Genomic DNA, 17,276 nt, shown 5'->3' with positions numbered 1-17,276 from the left:
GTAATAATTATTGACCTCTTATTGGCTCTAAGACCCCTTATTATGTCATACCGGGCTAAAACATTCAGGGTTTAAACTGTAAGCCATCAGGAACCAAAATTTTGACGCTTTCGTCATTCTCTTAACCTACGACATCAATTGTTCCCAAAGTCCTGGGCCGCTCCGACGACCTACAATGCCACTTCAAGCAGTGAGTGACCCCCCTCCGTACGATTGTAAAACTACTCTGTCTGATGAACTGACCCTCTCAGATCGCAGCTCGCTCGCTCGGCCGCGCATCTGGCCGCCCGTCTAGTCGATGCCTTTACATTCAGCATGTCGTCCCATTGCCATGCCATCAGCACTCCCCTCGTCGCTCATTGGCCACTACAACCACTGCTCGAGCAAGAGTTTCGTTGAACAAAGTAAACAGAGGACCCAGCCTTAGCGACCGCCCTTACGAAAGCAAGACACCGCAAACTCTTACGGAGAAGATCGTGCAACGCCACGCCGTTGGTCTGCCAAAGGGCAAGCTCGTTCGTAGCGGCGACTACGTTCAGATACGGCCTCATAGGTGTCTCAGTCACGACAACACCTGGCCGATTGCCCAGAAATTCATGTCAGGGCCCCCCGAACCAGTTGCTTTTGCAGACTCTGCGCGTGTGGGAATGCATGGTTGACCAGAACAGGTCGATGAACGCCACACGAATCGAGGACCCGACGCAGCCGGTCTTTGCGATTGACCATCAAGTTCAGTTGAAGAGCGAAGCCAATCTCCGCAAATACGAGTTGATCGAGGCATTCGCCAAGAAACACGGCGTAGCGTTTTTCCCCGCGGGCTATTCAATCGGCCACCAAGTCATGGTAAGCACCCACATTGACTCAGCCTTCGGCGGGCTAACCTCCCCAGATTGAAGAACTCTTCGTCTGGCCAGGTACCCTGTGTGTGGGCTCCGACAGTCATAGTTGCATGTACGGAGCCTTGGGATCCCTCGGGGTCGCGGTGGTGAGAACCGATGGAGCTTCCATTTGGGCGACCGGCAAGAGCTGGTTCCAAGTTCCTCCGGTGGCACAGGTCACGCTCACAGGAACATTGCCGCCCGGCGTGACCGGAAAGGACGTCATCCTAGCTCTCTGTTCCGTCTTCCCTACGGACGTGCTGAACCATGGTGTGGAGTTTGTTGGCTCGGAGGAGACCATGTCCAGCCTCTCTGTCGACGATCGCCTTACTATCAGCAACATGGCGACTGAGTGGTCTGCAACTTCTGCAATGGTATGCCAATGCACAAGGATTATTCTATTGTATCTCCGTCTAACTCGTTATACGCGGTAGTTTCCAGTTGATGGGACTCTGGAGCGCTGGCTACGAAAAAAGGCTTCAGAGGCTGCAATCTACGAGGACCGCACGACTCGCGAGAGGATCACACACGACATGATCGATCAGCTCTACAGCGACCCTACGTACATCCAGGCTGACCCTGGAGCTCATTACGCCAAGAAAATCTACCTGCATGTCCTTCCTGTGCCCCGCTAGCTAGTTCTTAACTGACAGTGTCATAGAAATCTCTCTTCCCTTTCGCCTCAGATAACAGGACCTAACTCTGTGAAGATATCAACCCCGCTCAGCGAGGTTGCTCCCAAAGAAATCAAAATTGACAAGGCTTACATTGTAAGTTGTACCAACTCACGGAGCTCTGACCTAAAGGCTGCAGCCAAAGTCTTCCAGGATGCTGCCAAGGCCAAGGGCAGCAGGGAGACGCCCAAAATCGCGGACCACGTCGAGCTCTATATCGCAGCAGCTTCAACCAATGAGCAGAAGATCGCCGAGGAACAAGGTAGCTGGCAAACGTTGCTTGATGCTGGGGCGATTGCCCTCCCAGCTGCCTGCGGCCCGTGCATTGGGCTGGGGCGAGGCTTGTTGAAGGATGGTGAGGTCGGAATATCTGCCTCGAACCGCAACTTCAAGGGCAGGATGGGCTCAAGACGTCAGTTCTCTCACCATGCATGAAAATCTGTGCCAGGAGATTGACTGATTGCGTCACTAGTTGCTCAAGCGTACCTTGCCAGTCCTGAGGTGGTAGCCGCCAGCGCTCTTAGCGGTAAGATTTCAGGTCCCGGCGTATACAAGCCCCACGAGAACCTCAACGGCATCGAGTTTGGTTATGGTGTAGGCTCCCCGGTGTCCCCTCTGAGTGGGCTTGAGAGTATTACGGAACAGCTAGATTCTCTTATCGACGGGGTTGAGCCTTCTGCCCCCCAGGGCGACGACGCCGCAAAGGAAACGACTCGGATGCTTCCGGGTTTCCCCAACAGCATCAGCGGTGAGATTGTATTCTGCGACGCCGACAACCTTGATGTGAGCCCCACCCCCTTCCCCACCTCGGAATTATTTCCACGTGGCCTTCCATTCTGACATGGATGTTCTCCAGACCGACAATATCTATGCAGCAAAATGGACGTATCAGGATGATGTCACGAAGGAGGGCATGGCGGAGGTCTGCATGTCTAACTACGACCCCGACTTTGGCTCAGTCGCGAAGCCTAATGATATCCTTGTCTCGGGATACAACTTTGGCTGTGTACGTTTGACCTGCTCCAACTTTATCGTAAAAGCAGGCTCTAATCTATTCTAGGGATCCTCACGAGAGCAAGCTGCGACAGCAATCCTAGCCAGGCAAATTCCGCTTGTCGTGGCTGGGAGCTTGTCTAGTATCTTTGCCCGCAATAGCATCAACAATGCGCTCTTGGGATTGGAGGTACCGCGACTTGTAGAACGTCTTCGTGCTGCCTTTCCCTCATCGGAGAAGGTGCCGACACGGCGGACGGGCTGGACCCTAACGTGGGATATCTCTCGAAGCACCATCAAAGTGCAAGAGGGTAAGGATGGAGAATGCTGGGAGGGAAAGGTTGGCCAATTCCCAGAGAATCTACAAGAGATCATCGCAAAGGGGGGCCTGACAGAATGGGTCAAGCACGAGATTGCCAAGGTCGCTGTGTAGGATTAATGGTCCAATCCTCGTCAACCATAAACTTGGACAAAGGGGGGGAAAAGGCGAGAACAAGTATAACTCAGTAAACTGGGGCATTCCAACGTTAGAAGTAGAAATCGTCGGCCAAGGCTCATTGGCGGTCTATACGCAGGTGCTGCTGCCTGCCTTGATACTCTCAATCCCTGGCAAGGGCATTGTCAAGTATGTGTTGCAACATAGATATCTAATCCTTGCTAGAGCGATTGCGCACAAGCGCAAACTTTTCTTGCACTGCATAGACGCTCCGAGCAGTTCCAAATCTTGTGTAGAATGCGGCAACGAGGCCTCGCTGCGTACGAGCCGGCCAGTCCCTGGGGAATTAATTGTTCTTCCTCGTTGGTCCAGTCACTCCATTGTTCCCAGTATTTATCCTGTTCCTCGGGCCATTGTGGTTGCGGTTCCTGAACCGTCCTGGATGTGTCCAACCCGTTAGGTGAAGCGCCTTCCCGTCGTCGTTGTTGTCAAATCTTGTCTCCCTCCCTTGAGCGATAGCCTTTCATCTTTCACCGTCTTGCACGAGCTTCTTAAGTGTGTTCGCTCCTCGGGGCTCCAAATGACTTGATGACTCGCCTCGCCTGGTTGATTCCTCGGCAGCCAGTGCGGGTCCGGTACGAGGAGGCCCGAATCGTTATCTGAAACTTCTTTAACCGGGCAGCTGGTCCTATATTTTGCGTCCTGAGATACTTGACGCACATGTCTTCATTGGAATCCCAGGACCCCGGTCGTTTGCTAGTAGCGATGAGAAGGGAGGTGGGCACGGGGGCCAAGACGCAGGTACCGATGCAACAGAGAGCTTCGGCGTAGACGATGGCGACTCAAGAATGCTGCATTAAATGCCCCATTGCCGTGTGCCGGATCGCCGTAGCGAACCAGATGGGGATACCCGGGGCGGAGAGATGTTAGCTGTCCTGATCGCATCATTGATGATGGTCTTCAAGTCCATGAGAAGCCGACAATTGGTTTCTCAACTCCACACCGTCTCGAAGCCCTTGTTTCAATTGATACGTCGACTCTCCCCAAAGGTGCGATAGCATACACTAAATTCATCACAGAATCCTTCCAGAGCAACGTCTTCCAAGCGGGCCTGAATCCCCGTCTCCACGCGCCCCAGCTCACCGTTAGACTTCAGGAGTTCCGCAACCCACTTGGGGCGGAGATTCGGGTTCAAGAGGCCTTCGGCGGGATGCTTGCGTTTGTAGTTGTAAGGGTCTGGTGCAATTGAGCCGACAGCACAGTGCCGTCTACTGGGCCCGTCATGGACATGGACCTCCCTCTCATGCTTCTCGATAGTATCGATCAGGGCGACAATCTCCTGAGAAGACCAACTGAAACTGGCAATAAGTGTACCTGTTTGATCGGCAAAGCTCGGTTTAGACCCTCCCAGTTTCGGGATAGCAACCGCGATGGCCTGTGAGACGGACCAGGTGATAATTCATCGACCAAGGAGACAGTTGAGCCTCGAGACGCGTCTTGGCGAACCGGAAAGTTGGCTCCAGCAGCCCACTGGTCCAGCAGATTAGATGATTGATGTATTCGGCCTTGTGAATCACAACGCCTGCCAGCACCTGGTCTGCTTGAGGGCATACTAGCATAGGCTCTGAGACGGCCAAACCGAGAACGTGGCCGTAGCTCTCGTTGAGCTTGTTCGAACTAAACTCGTCCCAGATCACGGCAGACTCGGCCATTTCTGGTCAGCCCTTGCCGGTAGTATTCCTGTGAGCTGTCGACGTGCAAGGTAGGTACGGTTTCTGCTGGCTGAGAAGCTGTCGCCACGTGGTATTTTTGTCGGCCATGTTCGCAACTCGAGATTACATGACCTGAGGCAATAGTCGCTTCTGAAGAAAGTAGTTGTGAGAAGATATTCGAAGCAGGCATGGAAAGTGAGCTTACAGTTTAGAACAAGGCTGCAACTCCGCTCTCCAATTGCCTATCACGCACGGCGCGGCCCGAGGTAGTTGCTGTCACACAGTTGAGGCCTAGCCGTGGTTACGCGATACGTGACGAGACCAAGTTGACGGCTGCCTGATGACAACCCCCGAATATGCTACTCAATCTTTCTCTATATACATGCAGAGAGTGAGCCATACTAATAATGGGCTAAATCGATGAAGCGTTTATAAGCGAATATGCAAAATTAACTCTGTTAATATTTTCACATATATTTAGTGAATATATTATTGAAATTCGATTCAAGGCTGCTCAAGTAGTATAGTCCGTCTCTGGCCTACCTCTAGGTGAGACCACATCCACAGACTAAACTAGCTCACGTTGGGATATTCCATGTCAAATGCAAATATTTTGTGCGACATGCGGTCAGAGACTTGTAATCAATTCAACAACTAAGCTGCTAGCCAATACATACATGCAAGGCAAAAGGTACTGAACCAACGCTGCATCAACGAATGAATGATGGGCCCTTGACTGCAAAGCGTCTGGTATATTTTCGCGTCAACGCTCTGTTTTCACCCAGCTTTGCAGCTACCAGCCAGCATCAACAACCTGGCCCGCCAAGATGCTGCCGAGTGTCCCGCCGGTCATCCGGTCGCTCTGCAAGGTAGACACCGGATCTTCATTCAACGAATTCTAGGAAAACGATGCAATGCTACCTGGAAACGTTGACCGGACAGCAGAAAAAAAAATGCCTAGTCTCGATAGTTGCAGGCTGCCGCAACAAGCTTTTACAACCGCATCATGCATGCGCTTCATACCCTGGACCGTGCGGCGACAACAAACCACGTCCATCGGGGTTCCAGCCACGTTTATGAATAGGGTTAAATGATAAGCATATTTGACGGCTTCTTACTGGACGACGCACCCTCAATGGCCCTTCATGGTCCTTTCATGACGGCAAATCCAGCCTTGGCAAAGGGCTATTGCAACCCTGATAGCCTTCAGCTGGAGTCCCAAGGCACCCTGATGACCCGGACAAACAGCACCGATTCCATTTTCCCATCAAATTCTTCTGTTGAATTCGACTAATGTCAAGAATGCAGACTTGACGTCTCGCCCACATTGCCAATATGACGAACAATTTTGAGCGATTTACCTGCCATGGCAGGTCTTGGCATACCATGGAGCGAACTTATAAAGACATGGACCTTTCACGGCAAATGGTGAAATCCAGGAAACCCAGGCCTTCATCACATCTGTTGCATGCTTGACTCAGTATTCTGCCGGCTACAATGTATCCCGTCCTCGCAGCATTGCTCCTCTCCCGCGTCTGGGCATCTCCCGTCGGTCTGCGGGCAGAAACACCAACACTGGCCGTTCCCGCGCCCACCGAGCCACCGAGCGACTCGGCACACCAGTGGGCAGCGGGCTGGAAGCCCTCCTTCAACATCCACGAGTCCTGCAACAGCTCGCTGAGGGCTCAGCTCCAGCAAGGGCTAGATGAGACGGTCCAGCTGGCCCGGCATGCGCGCGACCATCTCCTGCGATGGGGGCACGCGTCCGGGTTTGCAGACAAGTACTTTGGCAACGGGTCGACGGCGCATGCCATCGGGTGGTACGACCGCATCATCGCGGCCGACAAGGCGGAGATGCTGTTCCGCTGCGACGATCCCGACCGCAACTGCGAGACGCAGAAGGGTATGTGCTACGCCCAGCCCACAGGCTGCACTGGGGGCGGATGAATGAGGTCAATAGCACTGACAGAGATTGCCAGGCTGGGCCGGCCATTGGCGAGGATCAAACGCCACCACCGAGACAGTCATCTGCCCGCTGTCCTTTGCGATCCGTCGGCCTCTCTCGTCCGTCTGCAATCTCGGGTACACCGTCACCGGATCCAAGCTCAACACGTACTGGGCCACGGACCTGATGCACAGGCTATTCCACGTCCCGACCATCAGCGAGGGCATCGTGGACCACTACTCTCACGGGTACGCGGGCGTCTTGGAGCTCGCCAAGAGGCAGCCAGAGAAGAGCGGCGTCGACACCGACGCGCTGCAGTACTTCGCCATTGATGTCTGGGCGTACGACGTTGCGGCCCCTGGCGTCGGTTGCACCGGCAAACCGCCCAAGGAGAGTCCGTCTCCGTCTGGCACAAGCAAGACGGTGCCCGCGGCAACTAGCACGACTTCCAGCGCGGCGTCTGTGAGTTTTTCTTTTTCTTTTCTTTCCCCCTCGGAACTTGAAACAAAGCTCGGGCACTGACTGTGAAACCAGTGTCATACCCATGATGACGGTGTGATACACTGCACGTGAAAATGAGATTAAACGGCATGACGAAGCGAGCTTAATGAAAGACAAGAGGGAGTCTTACTGTTGGAGCCAAATGTCTTCATCTTGGCGGCTCGTACTCCGTAGTGTGGACCGACTTGTCGCTGAGGCGAGAGGAAACATTGACATTCACATAGCTTTGGGGCTTTATTAATAGCATTAATAGCAAGCAAATAGTATGGGGAGTCAAAGTTACTCATTCGTCGCATACTCGTCGATCGCGGTCGTGAACAAAGGGTCCCCACAGCGCCGCGAAGATCTGGACATCTGACGTGATGGCAACCACCAGTAGTCCAGACTACGGAGCAACTATAACTCAATTTGCACAGCCCCTGTTCCGTCTGTTGTTGCCAAGAGCTGCGTTTGACCAGGGGTCCAAGTTAATGTCAGCAAAATTGCCCAGCGCCAACTTTTCCACAACAATGTTGTGAGAATCTCGCAGCAAACCCCAGATTCTGCCAGCCAGCTTCCGCTCATAACTGGACACGCCGGCCTGCGGGTCTGATGTGCACGAGTTTTCGATGCGCCACCTGCCGCGTATCCGGGAAGGCGATGCAGTCGTTGGCAACCTGTGCCGTGCGTTGCACTTTGACCCCCCCATTTTCGGCTTGACACCCGCAGGGTTGAACAAGTCGTTCATCTCAAGTTCATTGGGGCATCTCAGCCGCCCCTTTGGCTGAAGCTGTGTTTTTGCTGTGACCGAGTGGAGTGGTGTCGATGTGAGGTTGTATCAAAGCCCACTCACCCTCAGTCCAAGGAGGACATCTTTACTTGACTCAGAATCCCCCGACTTGCCGGATAGCGTCGCAACATTGACACATGGCGTGGCGTCAAACTTGCCTAGGGACTAGCCGCCCCGTGGGGTGAGACATTTCTCGCCGTTCTGTGCCATTACCTCCTGTGATTGTCATGAGGAGGGTTGCAACGGCGCCAGCAACGGGGTAAGCTAGCCGGATGAGCATGGGCTGCTTTCAACATGGGAAGAGATACAGAGAATGGAATCAAAAAGACCCCGAGGCTGCACCGTCTTCCAAAGCCAACATCCTTCTCTAGGCCATGACTGGTTAGCCAAAAAAACACTAATGCCGCCTGTTAAGTTTCCCGGCTCAAGGCTACCTAGCCGATGCAGCTTAAATGGAGACCTTTACCCAGTTCTCGTGGCGCAGTGGCGTCTTGGTGGAAGCTCAAGAGATGTGACAAGGCGAGGGCTCGATGGGCCCTTTTCTGACCCATGTTCCCCAATTCACCAAGCATTGAAGCCACGGAATCTAAGCCCCTAGTTGTTCGGGCCTTTTGGAGGTCTCGACTTCATGCTGGTGTCATACTCCCGCAGAAGCATTGAAACACGGGTTGCTTCCATCCGCTGGAGGCTGAGAGGACTCCACAAAAGTCGACGGAATTGAGCTGGGGAGGGTGGGCAATGGGCATTGTATTGTTCTTTTGTCCCTCTCACTCCTTCTGGGATGGCTGGATGGATGAATGAGCAGCGAAGCGAAATATCATGTCGCCTAGAATCCCGCAGCCTCTCTCTCTTATACCATGCGTCTCGGCCTCCTCGAGCATCAAAGCTTTGTTTTCCGAACGTCCATCCCGCAGTGGAACCCCGAACCTGGAACCTGGCACCTGGTCTGGCCTTGTTTCTTCCGACTTGATTTCCCCAGATGGATCCCCCTCCCCGTTCGTCTGACGATGGGCCGCAGCAGCTCTTGTGAGTGACATGGCGCATGAATCCCCGCCACTGGGGCTCATTTGCATGAACCGGGCATCCAAAAAACAAAGACGACTGACTTCGCAACCTTCCCACCCCAGACAAAACGGGAGTCGCGTGCATTTGGGAGCTTTCTCAAACCGTCGCGAACAAATGCGCCGCCTCAAGGGACGCAAGGGCGACAGCATCGCGGCCGCGACGGAGAAAGAGTGCCAAGACGACGATTCTGTAGCGGCTGCGACAACAAACTCTCGTCAGTCTGCTTCGAGCATTCCCGGCAGTAGCAACCGACTGTACAGGACGAGCACCAGCGACTCAATACCCAGGCGACCTGCTTCTGAATACGAACAATCACCCATATCCGATCGGCGCACTTCCTCCAACGCATCTTCCGCGTATTACCCAGCTCACAGCCTATATCCTGCGCCGACAAAACCCCTTCCCGCCTTACCTCCCAAGGCAACAAACAGCTCCTCGAGATCCATCGGACGTGCCCCATCCGAACGATCTGTAGCAAGTAGCGCACGTTCGTCGCACTATTCTGACAGATCGGGAAGCATTGTGACCGGGCCACGCGGATCCTTTTCCTTCAAGTCGCCAACATCTACGCACTATACAACGCCGTCCGAATTCCAGCAGGGGGATCAGCACTCACAAGTCTCTTCCTTGGAGCTTTCCTTCAAGAGCATGATTTTGTCCCGAGATAAGCGCATCAACAACAGTGTCTACTACTTGGACGTATCCTCCACGTCATCAACCCTAGCTACCAAACACGGCAACAACCTTGTCAAGGTTTGGTCTCTCGAGACTGGCGATATAGAGAGCGTCATCAAATTCTCATCATATACAGAGGCACAGTCTCGCTCGCGTGACTACCTCATTCGAAGCCATGCCATCCTATCAGAGACATCTAGGCTGATTGCCATTGCCACACGGTTCGGCAGATCGATCGAAATATGGAACTGGGAAAAGAAGAAATGTTTACAAACCCTTGACAATGCGGATCGCTGGTCCGTGGGGAAGATGGAGGTGTATGGTCATGGCTGGGGACGTCTGGCGACGTATCGAGGCGAAACAGGCGTCATCGACTTGTTTGGGGCCACAAGGGAAAAGAAGCCCTTTGTGAAGATGAGATCCATCCATCTTGCCGAAGCAAGCCTGCCCTTCATTCCACAATACCCCGAACTAGCATTGTCGCCAACGAGCCCTCTCCTTGTTGCTGCCGCAGGGCCTCGACCTCCACGACGAGGACACCCGCCACCCGATAAAGAAACCCTGCTGGTGGCATGGGAGACGCATGACAACGAGCTTGTCGGAAGCAAACCATATCGAGTAGCTCGGCCCTGGCAGCACAGGGAGATTGACACCGCTATCCCCTCCGACCTCACTACCTATGGCAGCGTCGTGGTATCAATATGGATCCCCGCGACATTCCGTGCCGTGCTAGCGCCAGCATCTCGCGGGGGAACAGGGTACAGCTACAACCTCACACCGGTCAAAGTACCGTCTCGCCATGTATTAGTCTGGGATCTTGCGGCAAACTCAACCAGAACATTTGCAATCCCCAACTGCACATCATGCATCTCACCAGACTGTCGATATGTGGCATACTGCCACGCCAGCGGAGCAGCTATTGGTGCCAGGGGAACTCTCGCCGTCATCGACGTAATGTCGTCCCAAGAAGTGTGGTGCTGGCCTGATCGGAATGCAACAGCAATGGATAGTGGTCCGAGGCCGGGCTTGAAGCAGTTTGAAGACCTCGCCCGTGTCACCGAGTTGGCGTTTTCGGCAGACAGCAAATCGCTGGTTGTGGGTGATGGCGATGGCCGAGTTGGCGTCTATGATATACGCGGAAAAGAGGATGCGTAGGGCGTGAGAAATTTGGCAATGGCGTATTGAAGGAATGTTGAGCATGGTTGGTATGAAGTGTAATACCCTATTGACAATCTTCCAATTAAGAGTGGTACTTCATGATGGTGATGCGACCAGTTCAGATGGCGATTCCCCAGTCCAATGGTAGTCAAGTGTCGGGTGACATACCCTTTCGGTCATAGTTTTTTCCGTCTCAGCATGATGTTGCGCAGTTGCCAATTTACAAGATTGTTGCGGGAGGCAGGGACGTTGTTGCCATTTTTCGCAACTGAATGCCCGTCCCCTCCCCCATCCCTCATGACTCACTCTTCATCCACATTTGTGCCACACCACGCCGAGAGAATGACGATATGTTTTGATACATCCCTACTACAATTGAAATGCCGAGGTGAGAGGGAGTTGCCAGAGTCCATACTCCACTATGTTTGAGCTCCGGTCTGCATGTCCCGTATCAACTACGGCGACGTGTGTTCGCTACCCCCCAAATGGGACAATCATTGCCAAAGACTGGTTCCCTCACACGCAGCGCATGTCTGTTGGTCCATTGTTGGGTCACAGAATCTGCATCCGATTGCCAGGTCGTTCTACCTTCCAAACCAGCTATATAAACCAGCACAAGGCTCATTTAATACCATAAGCCAAGGGACAGTGAAGCCCCAGCAATTCATCGGCATTGTCGATGAGATGGATGGTTTTCTTCCATGTACTGGATACTTTTTCAATAAGCTACCGTAAGATCCCAAGTCCTACTAAACATGTGAAACCAGTCTGTGTACTGATCAACAATCATGGCCACCTCAATTCAGAGTAATCAGTAACATACATTCGAAAACTGGGTATCGATAAACGTCTCCTCCGCAAGTTGGCGTCGACTACACATGATGATCAGGAATGACATCCTGCTTCGAAACGCGGCGCAAATTTGTGTTTTTGACTCGGTCGGGCTCTTTCCTAAGCTATTCTGCCGCAAGAATGGCAAGAATGAGATATAAGTTCGTGATTACTTTCTCGACACCGCATGCCAGCGTCGTAGCACTCAGCACAAATAAGGAAGTAGCCACCGTCGCAGGTCGGACACTCGTATGGAGTGGTGCCGAGTACCGTGCATTGCGTACAGACTTTGCACCAGCACCCATCTTGAATGAACTTGACCGGGTTTTTCTCCGTTTCCACGTCCTCGTCCAACTCTGCGCCGGGATCGTGCGTGGTGATGTGTTGCCGGACGAGCTGCAGCAGGCCTGGTCTACCACTTCGTCGAGCCCACCAAAGCAAGTTGTGTCCAAAGCCATCCAGTTGCTCCGAAGGGTAGGAACTCACGGCCAACAGTCGGCGTGCAACTGCTTCATGCCCATTTCTAACTGCCGTGAAGATGGGTTTCGAGCCGTAAGAATCCGATATAGTTAGTGACGCCCCCCTTGCTAGGAACAAATCCACCATGTCCGCGTTTCCCCTCATTGCTGCATAGTACAGTGGTGTTCGTCCGTAGTTGTCTCTCAAGTCGATATCAAGCCATGGGGTTCTTAGGAACAGCTCGACGAGTTTTGGGTGGTTTTTGTGCACGGCAATGTGAACAGCGTTCCAGCCGCTCAAATTTCCTACCGCCATGTCGGCGCCGTGGGCGAGTAGCAGCTCGGCAACTTCAACGTGACCCCTTTCTGATGCAGCATGCAAAGCGGTTAATCCGCCACGATTTTTCGTCGATACGTTGGCGCCGCGGGCGAGGAGAGCCTTGACCACCTCGCTGTAGTCTCTGTCTGAAGCGATGAGAAGAGACGTGCAGCCAGCGTCGTTTGTTGCCTCGATGTCAGCTCCATGATCCAGCAGAATCTCAACCATGGCAACTTTTCCAGCTGCAGAAGCGAGAATCAGGGGAGTCCAGCCAATGATGCATGGTGAGTTTACGCTTGCACCCTTTTCTAGCAGGATCTGCACGACAGGTATATGGCCACTGTCCGAAGCCAGTGTGATGGGTGTCCATCCGTTGCCAGAGGGCAGAGCAACATCGGCACCTTTTGCTACAAGTGTATTTACCGCCTCTACCATGCCCTTGTCGGCTGCCAATGTCAGAGGGGTCCAGCCATCCCCAGTTGCAGCAGCCGTGTTCGCTCCATAGTCTATCAACAACTCGACGATGTCGGCATGGCCAGAGTTGGCGGCTGAATGCAATGGCGTCCACATTCGCTCCGCTGTTACGTGTACATCAGCTCCGTAGGCTAGAAGAAGCTTTGCCACTCCCAAATGTCCATTACAGGCAGCGGACCTAAGAGGCGTCCATCCCGTCTGGCTCGGGACCGATACATCTGCTCCTTTTTTCAACAACAGCCTCGCCACTTCTAGGTGGCCATCGTTGGCAGCCATATTGAGCGGCGTCCAGCCAGCGTAGTTGGTCTGCAAATCGGCATTCGCAGCCAGAAGCAGGTTCGACCAGGTCGACATGGCCGTGCTTCGAGGCGAGCACCAGGGACGTCCAGCCGTCTTCATTCTTCACGTTGACATCTACCCCGGGTGTACGGAGCAGCAGACTGGCAAAGTTGAGATGGCCCTCCTCGGAGGCGATGGGTAGAAGCGCAAACTCGTGGACCTTGACGCCGGTGGAAACAGCGCGCTGCAAGGTCTCTACTCGGCCAGTCTTGGCTGCCCACACGAGAGCGGATGCGTTGGAGTTGTCCGCATTGTATCGATATAGATGGGCGATGAGTAGACTATAGAGTCTCTTATTAGACTTGGCAAAGGCATCAATATCTCGCTCCGCATCCAGGAATTCGGCCACGGCTACCAGCAGTTCGTTAGCCAAGCCAGATAACGACATTCTGACGACCAAGGAACAAGATCAAGCAAGACGCAGCAATTGCCTGTCACGACAGACTGGCTCTGCCTCTTGTCCAGGAACTGACGGTGGAGCGACGCCTGAGCTCTGGGGAAACTGGACTGGTCCAACCAACCCACCTTGAGGGAGGCATTCTTTTGAAAAAGTCAATGGAGTTGATGGTGGGGATTCAATCCACAATGACTATTGGTCGGGACGGCAGGCTTGAAACAAGACAGACGGTGAAGCTGTGCGTCACAGCCTTTGTTGCTGTGCGGCTGGCTGACGCGTGGGCTGAAGAGAAAAAGCGTCAACTGGTAGGAAAAGCTGCAGCAAAGGCGCTCAGCCAAGCCGGACGAGGGCCAGACGAGGCCAGACGAGGCCAAAGTCGGTCAAGGCCAGACAAAGAGCAACCCGAGATAAGCGGGTACCGAGCCACCTTTGATACACGGCATGAAGCATGAACTTGACCTGAGGCGATACGACCAGTCGGCAAACATTGAAGCTGCCTCCATACAATTCTCGGTATATTGGCAGCGACTTGCTCTGCGGTGCAACCTGGCAATTGCGTCACTCGACTTGCGCCAGAAGAACAATTGGCAATTGGTCCTCACACCCCCGTCGGGGTTGCCCTGGCTGTGGATTGTGGTCTTATGCCATGAGCAACCCATGAATGATAGGACCAAGTCGTCGGGTCAAGGGAAGATGAGATTCGATATCTATGGGCGCACAAAATCTGAGCAGCGCCGCCAGTCAACTCCAAAACCCACCTCAAGGCAACAAGCCGACGATAGCTGCTTTACCTGATACGCGCGTTGTTATGGGTTGCCATTGCTCGCGAGGGCGACCGTGCTTCACAAATAATGTTCAATCGAATTTGGCAAAGGAAAATAATGCGCAAGAAAGACAGCTCCAAAGTCGCTTACGGAAACCAGTAAGCTATAGGGTAGCCCGCCTGCGAGCTTAGTCATCGGCCCCATGGCGGCCAACCTTTCAACCGTGTTACACAAAACTAGAGCGAAGGATTCATTCATGACCCGAGCCGTCTCCATTTCCACGCGTTCGAGAAAAACCCACCATCGGGGAGTCCGCAAATACCCACGGAAAGTGTGTCTTATCGCACGTGTCGTCTAGTTCTCCACAGGACCCGTCAAGGCACAGCGTCGTAATTCTGAAATCCCGTATCGCGACGCGAAAACTTCCAAGGCCCGCCCATCTCCACGCCTCCATAGAAAACCATGTGGAAATCTGGAAACTGTGGTGGACGTGTTGCACGATACTAGCATGGATCATAGTGTCCCCAGTGGTCAATTATGGGGCTGAAAAGGCTTACAATAATCATACTTGTTCCTTTAGGCATTTCGAAGAAGAGACTTCTTCTAGAAGGAGGACCACGTGCATCACGGTTGGCCAAAAATGGGAATGGTGTAATCAATTTGTATCTGCGACGTTCACTTGGCCTGCATTTGTCCTCCCCAAGGAGCATCACGGCCACGGCTAGTGTACAATATTGATGTCCTCGGAGATTAGTGGTAGTGCCAGCTTGGCACGACATTTGAAGAAAGAGCAGCTACGCCAGGGCTATTTTGATTTCGACTGTTTTATCGAAAGCATCTCTGACGCGACTGCTCAATAAATGGCAACATGTGGAAGATACTCATACGTGTACTCGACTTTAGGTAACGATGAAGAGCGAACGCCGACTGCTTTATCAAATATTAGTCTTAAGCACAAGCATGGGCTTGTGCTTGCGAGACAAATCCAAAAAACGTTTTGCCACTTGTGGCACAGACGTCATCAATGGGTCCTATTCGAAGCTAGGATATTCTGGAATATGACCATTTACATCAATAGATCCCCAAGTTCGGTACCTTGCAGCCGGCCCTGATCCTTCGCCAAGAGACCCATCGGGAGTCCACACGAATCCCGTAACTCTTGCCAAATGTGTGAAAGCGTGGAAACAGATTTGACTCGGTGCTGTGGCCAAGGAAGAACACGAAGTTGAGCGAAATGGTTGTGAAACCTGAAAATTGCTCTGAGATGAAGTGCAAGACGGGCCGTCGCCGAGGAACCATGGTTCCATGATATCCATCGGTCCCCAACTGTAGATTATATCTTGTCTGCGTCTCTCTCTTGTCTCCAACATGAACAGGCTCTCACGCAAGGTATTGGATACACTGCGAGGCGACGGCCGTTAGCAAGCTTTGCGGCTGCCACCATGAAGCCATATGCTTGTTTGGTTGCTGCCCTCGGGGCATCAGTTTCCGCAGAACACGAAGCATGGACGGTTACGACAGTTTACCACACCGTCACCACATACTTGCCCTACGAGCAGCATCGCTGCTCTGACCTCTTTCTTCTCAAGCCGGGCAACTCTCAACTTCCCGAAGCAGCATGTCGCCCAGGAGCCTGTTGCGTGCAAGTTGTGGACAATGACTATATTCAAGAGCTTATTCCCACTGAGGGCAATGGGAAGACAGCTCCCACTGGGAATCCTACAGTATACAAGACAACGGCATCGACTGAAACTAGAAAGCCGTCAAAAACGCCACACAAGTCTTCCCATGGCGAATGGACTCCCACTCAACCTCCTGTTTCTTGCACCGAGAACACTACCCCCAGGACTACACATAGTACCGCTACGGGAACTGCAGAGACTTCTACAAGACAAGAAACTCATGTGAGGTCAATATCCACAAATGGGCTCAAGAGTTCCGGCATACCCGCGTTTTCTGCTCAGCATGTATCCTCACGCCTGGGCTCGAGCATAGCAACATCACCGTCAGCGCAGCAGTCTACGCCAAGCGTGGCTGCCAAGTCCAACGCAACTTCATCTTCCAAGGAACGGGGGAATATCTCAAATGCAACGACCTCTTCCGAGTCAGCGTTGCCGATGAAACCGTCAAGCACAAGGGCATCTGAGAGCTTTCCTGAGCCCTCGTCCAGCTCGCCAACGTCACACGGCTTCATGTCGTCTAGAGTACCGGCGTCATCGCGGCTCATGAGCCCCTCACAGAGACCTAGCTCTTCTGTAGCCGCCAGTTCAACCAAGGCATCTTCATTAGAGCCAGAGAGTAGCAATCACTCTTATAGCACCAACACACCTAGCTACTCAAAGTCACCCAGCTCATCTCAGCAGCTCGGTTCACCGAGCCCTGCATCATCAAAGCTGGCGTTTTCCTCTTCAGGGCTTGCAAGCAAGCTGTCTTCCAGCATGGGACCATCTACTTCCTCCACGTCTTCTACGATTTCCTCCGGGCTGCGCGCGTCAAGTCATGTTTCATCAAAGCCTGCAAGTAGTAAATCACAATCAAGCATAGAGACATTCACGCCGCTGATGAGCTTGTCCAAGGTGAGCTGGAATAGCACAGCTTTACTGAAGCCGGCGAGCAGCATACGGTTTTCAAGCACGATGCCTTCCAGCTCATCATTGCAGCCGACAGGCTCACAACGGCCAAGTTCCTCAACGCTGTCCGTGGACTTCCAGAAGCCGAGTTCGTCAGGTCAAACCAGTTCATCTCATGCTTCGAGTGCCACCCTAGCCTCCAGCACGGAGTCGCCTGGCGCATCCACAATGCCAAAGAGCTCTCGGGAGCAAAGGTCTTCCGAGACTCCATCAAGCTCCAAGAAGGCCGGGTCATCGCTGCCAGTCAGCTCCATTGGA

General features: G+C 53.1%; 9 protein-coding genes across 12 annotated transcripts; 5 read left to right on the top strand and 4 right to left on the bottom strand.

The window, feature by feature from the left end:
• Window positions 1-94: 94 nt before the first annotated feature.
• LYS4_3 (mitochondrial Homoaconitase) lies at window positions 95-3,356 on the top strand. Of its 4 annotated transcripts, XM_066121042.1 has the most exons (9): window positions 95-190; window positions 252-598; window positions 669-843; window positions 890-1,252; window positions 1,313-1,488; window positions 1,540-1,964; window positions 2,025-2,335; window positions 2,409-2,558; window positions 2,613-3,356. In XM_066121042.1, the coding sequence occupies exons 1-9, from the start codon at window positions 176-178 to the stop codon at window positions 2,976-2,978; spliced, it is 2,328 nt and encodes a 775-aa protein (XP_065973975.1). In that variant the 5' UTR covers window positions 95-175; the 3' UTR covers window positions 2,979-3,356. The 4 variants fall into 4 exon arrangements, with proteins under 4 accessions (XP_065973975.1, XP_065973977.1, XP_065973976.1 ...); XM_066121044.1 differs by having other exon boundaries at window positions 2,025-2,558; XM_066121043.1 differs by having other exon boundaries at window positions 1,540-2,335.
• A 646-nt stretch (window positions 3,357-4,002) lies between these two features.
• On the bottom strand, window positions 4,003-4,693 carry J3458_016873 (uncharacterized protein; the record flags this gene model as incomplete). The annotated part of the gene is made up of 2 exons (XM_066121041.1): window positions 4,003-4,355; window positions 4,408-4,693. The coding sequence occupies 2 exons, from the start codon at window positions 4,691-4,693 to the stop codon at window positions 4,003-4,005; spliced, it is 639 nt and encodes a 212-aa protein (XP_065973974.1).
• A 1,497-nt stretch (window positions 4,694-6,190) lies between these two features.
• On the top strand, window positions 6,191-6,640 carry PRA1_2 (major allergen asp; the record flags this gene model as incomplete). The annotated part of the gene is made up of 1 exon (XM_007815707.2): window positions 6,191-6,640. The coding sequence occupies one exon, from the start codon at window positions 6,191-6,193 to the stop codon at window positions 6,638-6,640; it is 450 nt and encodes a 149-aa protein (XP_007813898.2).
• A 184-nt stretch (window positions 6,641-6,824) lies between these two features.
• PRA1_1 (major allergen asp) lies at window positions 6,825-7,160 on the top strand (the record flags this gene model as incomplete). The annotated part of the gene is made up of 1 exon (XM_066121040.1): window positions 6,825-7,160. The coding sequence occupies one exon, from the start codon at window positions 6,825-6,827 to the stop codon at window positions 7,158-7,160; it is 336 nt and encodes a 111-aa protein (XP_065973973.1).
• A 1,869-nt stretch (window positions 7,161-9,029) lies between these two features.
• J3458_016870 (uncharacterized protein) lies at window positions 9,030-12,999 on the top strand. The gene has a single exon (XM_007815708.2). It carries the CDS (start codon window positions 9,088-9,090, stop codon window positions 10,801-10,803), a length of 1,716 nt encoding a protein of 571 aa, XP_007813899.1. The 5' UTR covers window positions 9,030-9,087; the 3' UTR covers window positions 10,804-12,999.
• J3458_016869 (uncharacterized protein) lies at window positions 11,758-12,984 on the bottom strand (the record flags this gene model as incomplete). Its single annotated transcript, XM_007815709.2, has 1 exon — window positions 11,758-12,984. The coding sequence occupies one exon, from the start codon at window positions 12,982-12,984 to the stop codon at window positions 11,758-11,760; it is 1,227 nt and encodes a 408-aa protein (XP_007813900.2).
• A 67-nt stretch (window positions 13,000-13,066) lies between the features above and the next one.
• Window positions 13,067-13,638, bottom strand: J3458_016868 (uncharacterized protein; the record flags this gene model as incomplete). The annotated part of the gene is made up of 1 exon (XM_066121039.1): window positions 13,067-13,638. Exon 1 carries the CDS (start codon window positions 13,613-13,615, stop codon window positions 13,067-13,069), a length of 549 nt encoding a protein of 182 aa, XP_065973972.1. The 5' UTR covers window positions 13,616-13,638.
• A 123-nt stretch (window positions 13,639-13,761) lies between these two features.
• J3458_022533 (uncharacterized protein) lies at window positions 13,762-14,475 on the top strand. Its single transcript, XM_066123060.1, has one exon. The coding sequence runs from the start codon at window positions 14,066-14,068 to the stop codon at window positions 14,417-14,419; it is 354 nt and encodes a 117-aa protein (XP_065973971.1). The 5' UTR covers window positions 13,762-14,065; the 3' UTR covers window positions 14,420-14,475.
• A 1,873-nt stretch (window positions 14,476-16,348) lies between these two features.
• J3458_016867 (uncharacterized protein) lies at window positions 16,349-16,615 on the bottom strand (the record flags this gene model as incomplete). The annotated part of the gene is made up of 1 exon (XM_066121038.1): window positions 16,349-16,615. One exon carries the CDS (start codon window positions 16,613-16,615, stop codon window positions 16,349-16,351), a length of 267 nt encoding a protein of 88 aa, XP_065973970.1.
• Window positions 16,616-17,276: the final 661 nt, after the last annotated feature.

This window comes from Metarhizium acridum (genome assembly GCF_019434415.1).
Source record: "Metarhizium acridum strain ARSEF 324 chromosome Unknown scaffold_405, whole genome shotgun sequence".
NCBI lineage: Eukaryota > Fungi > Ascomycota > Sordariomycetes > Hypocreales > Clavicipitaceae > Metarhizium > Metarhizium acridum.
The sequence above is the reverse complement of the archived record's forward strand: the minus strand, read 5'-3'. Positions and strand labels throughout refer to the sequence as shown.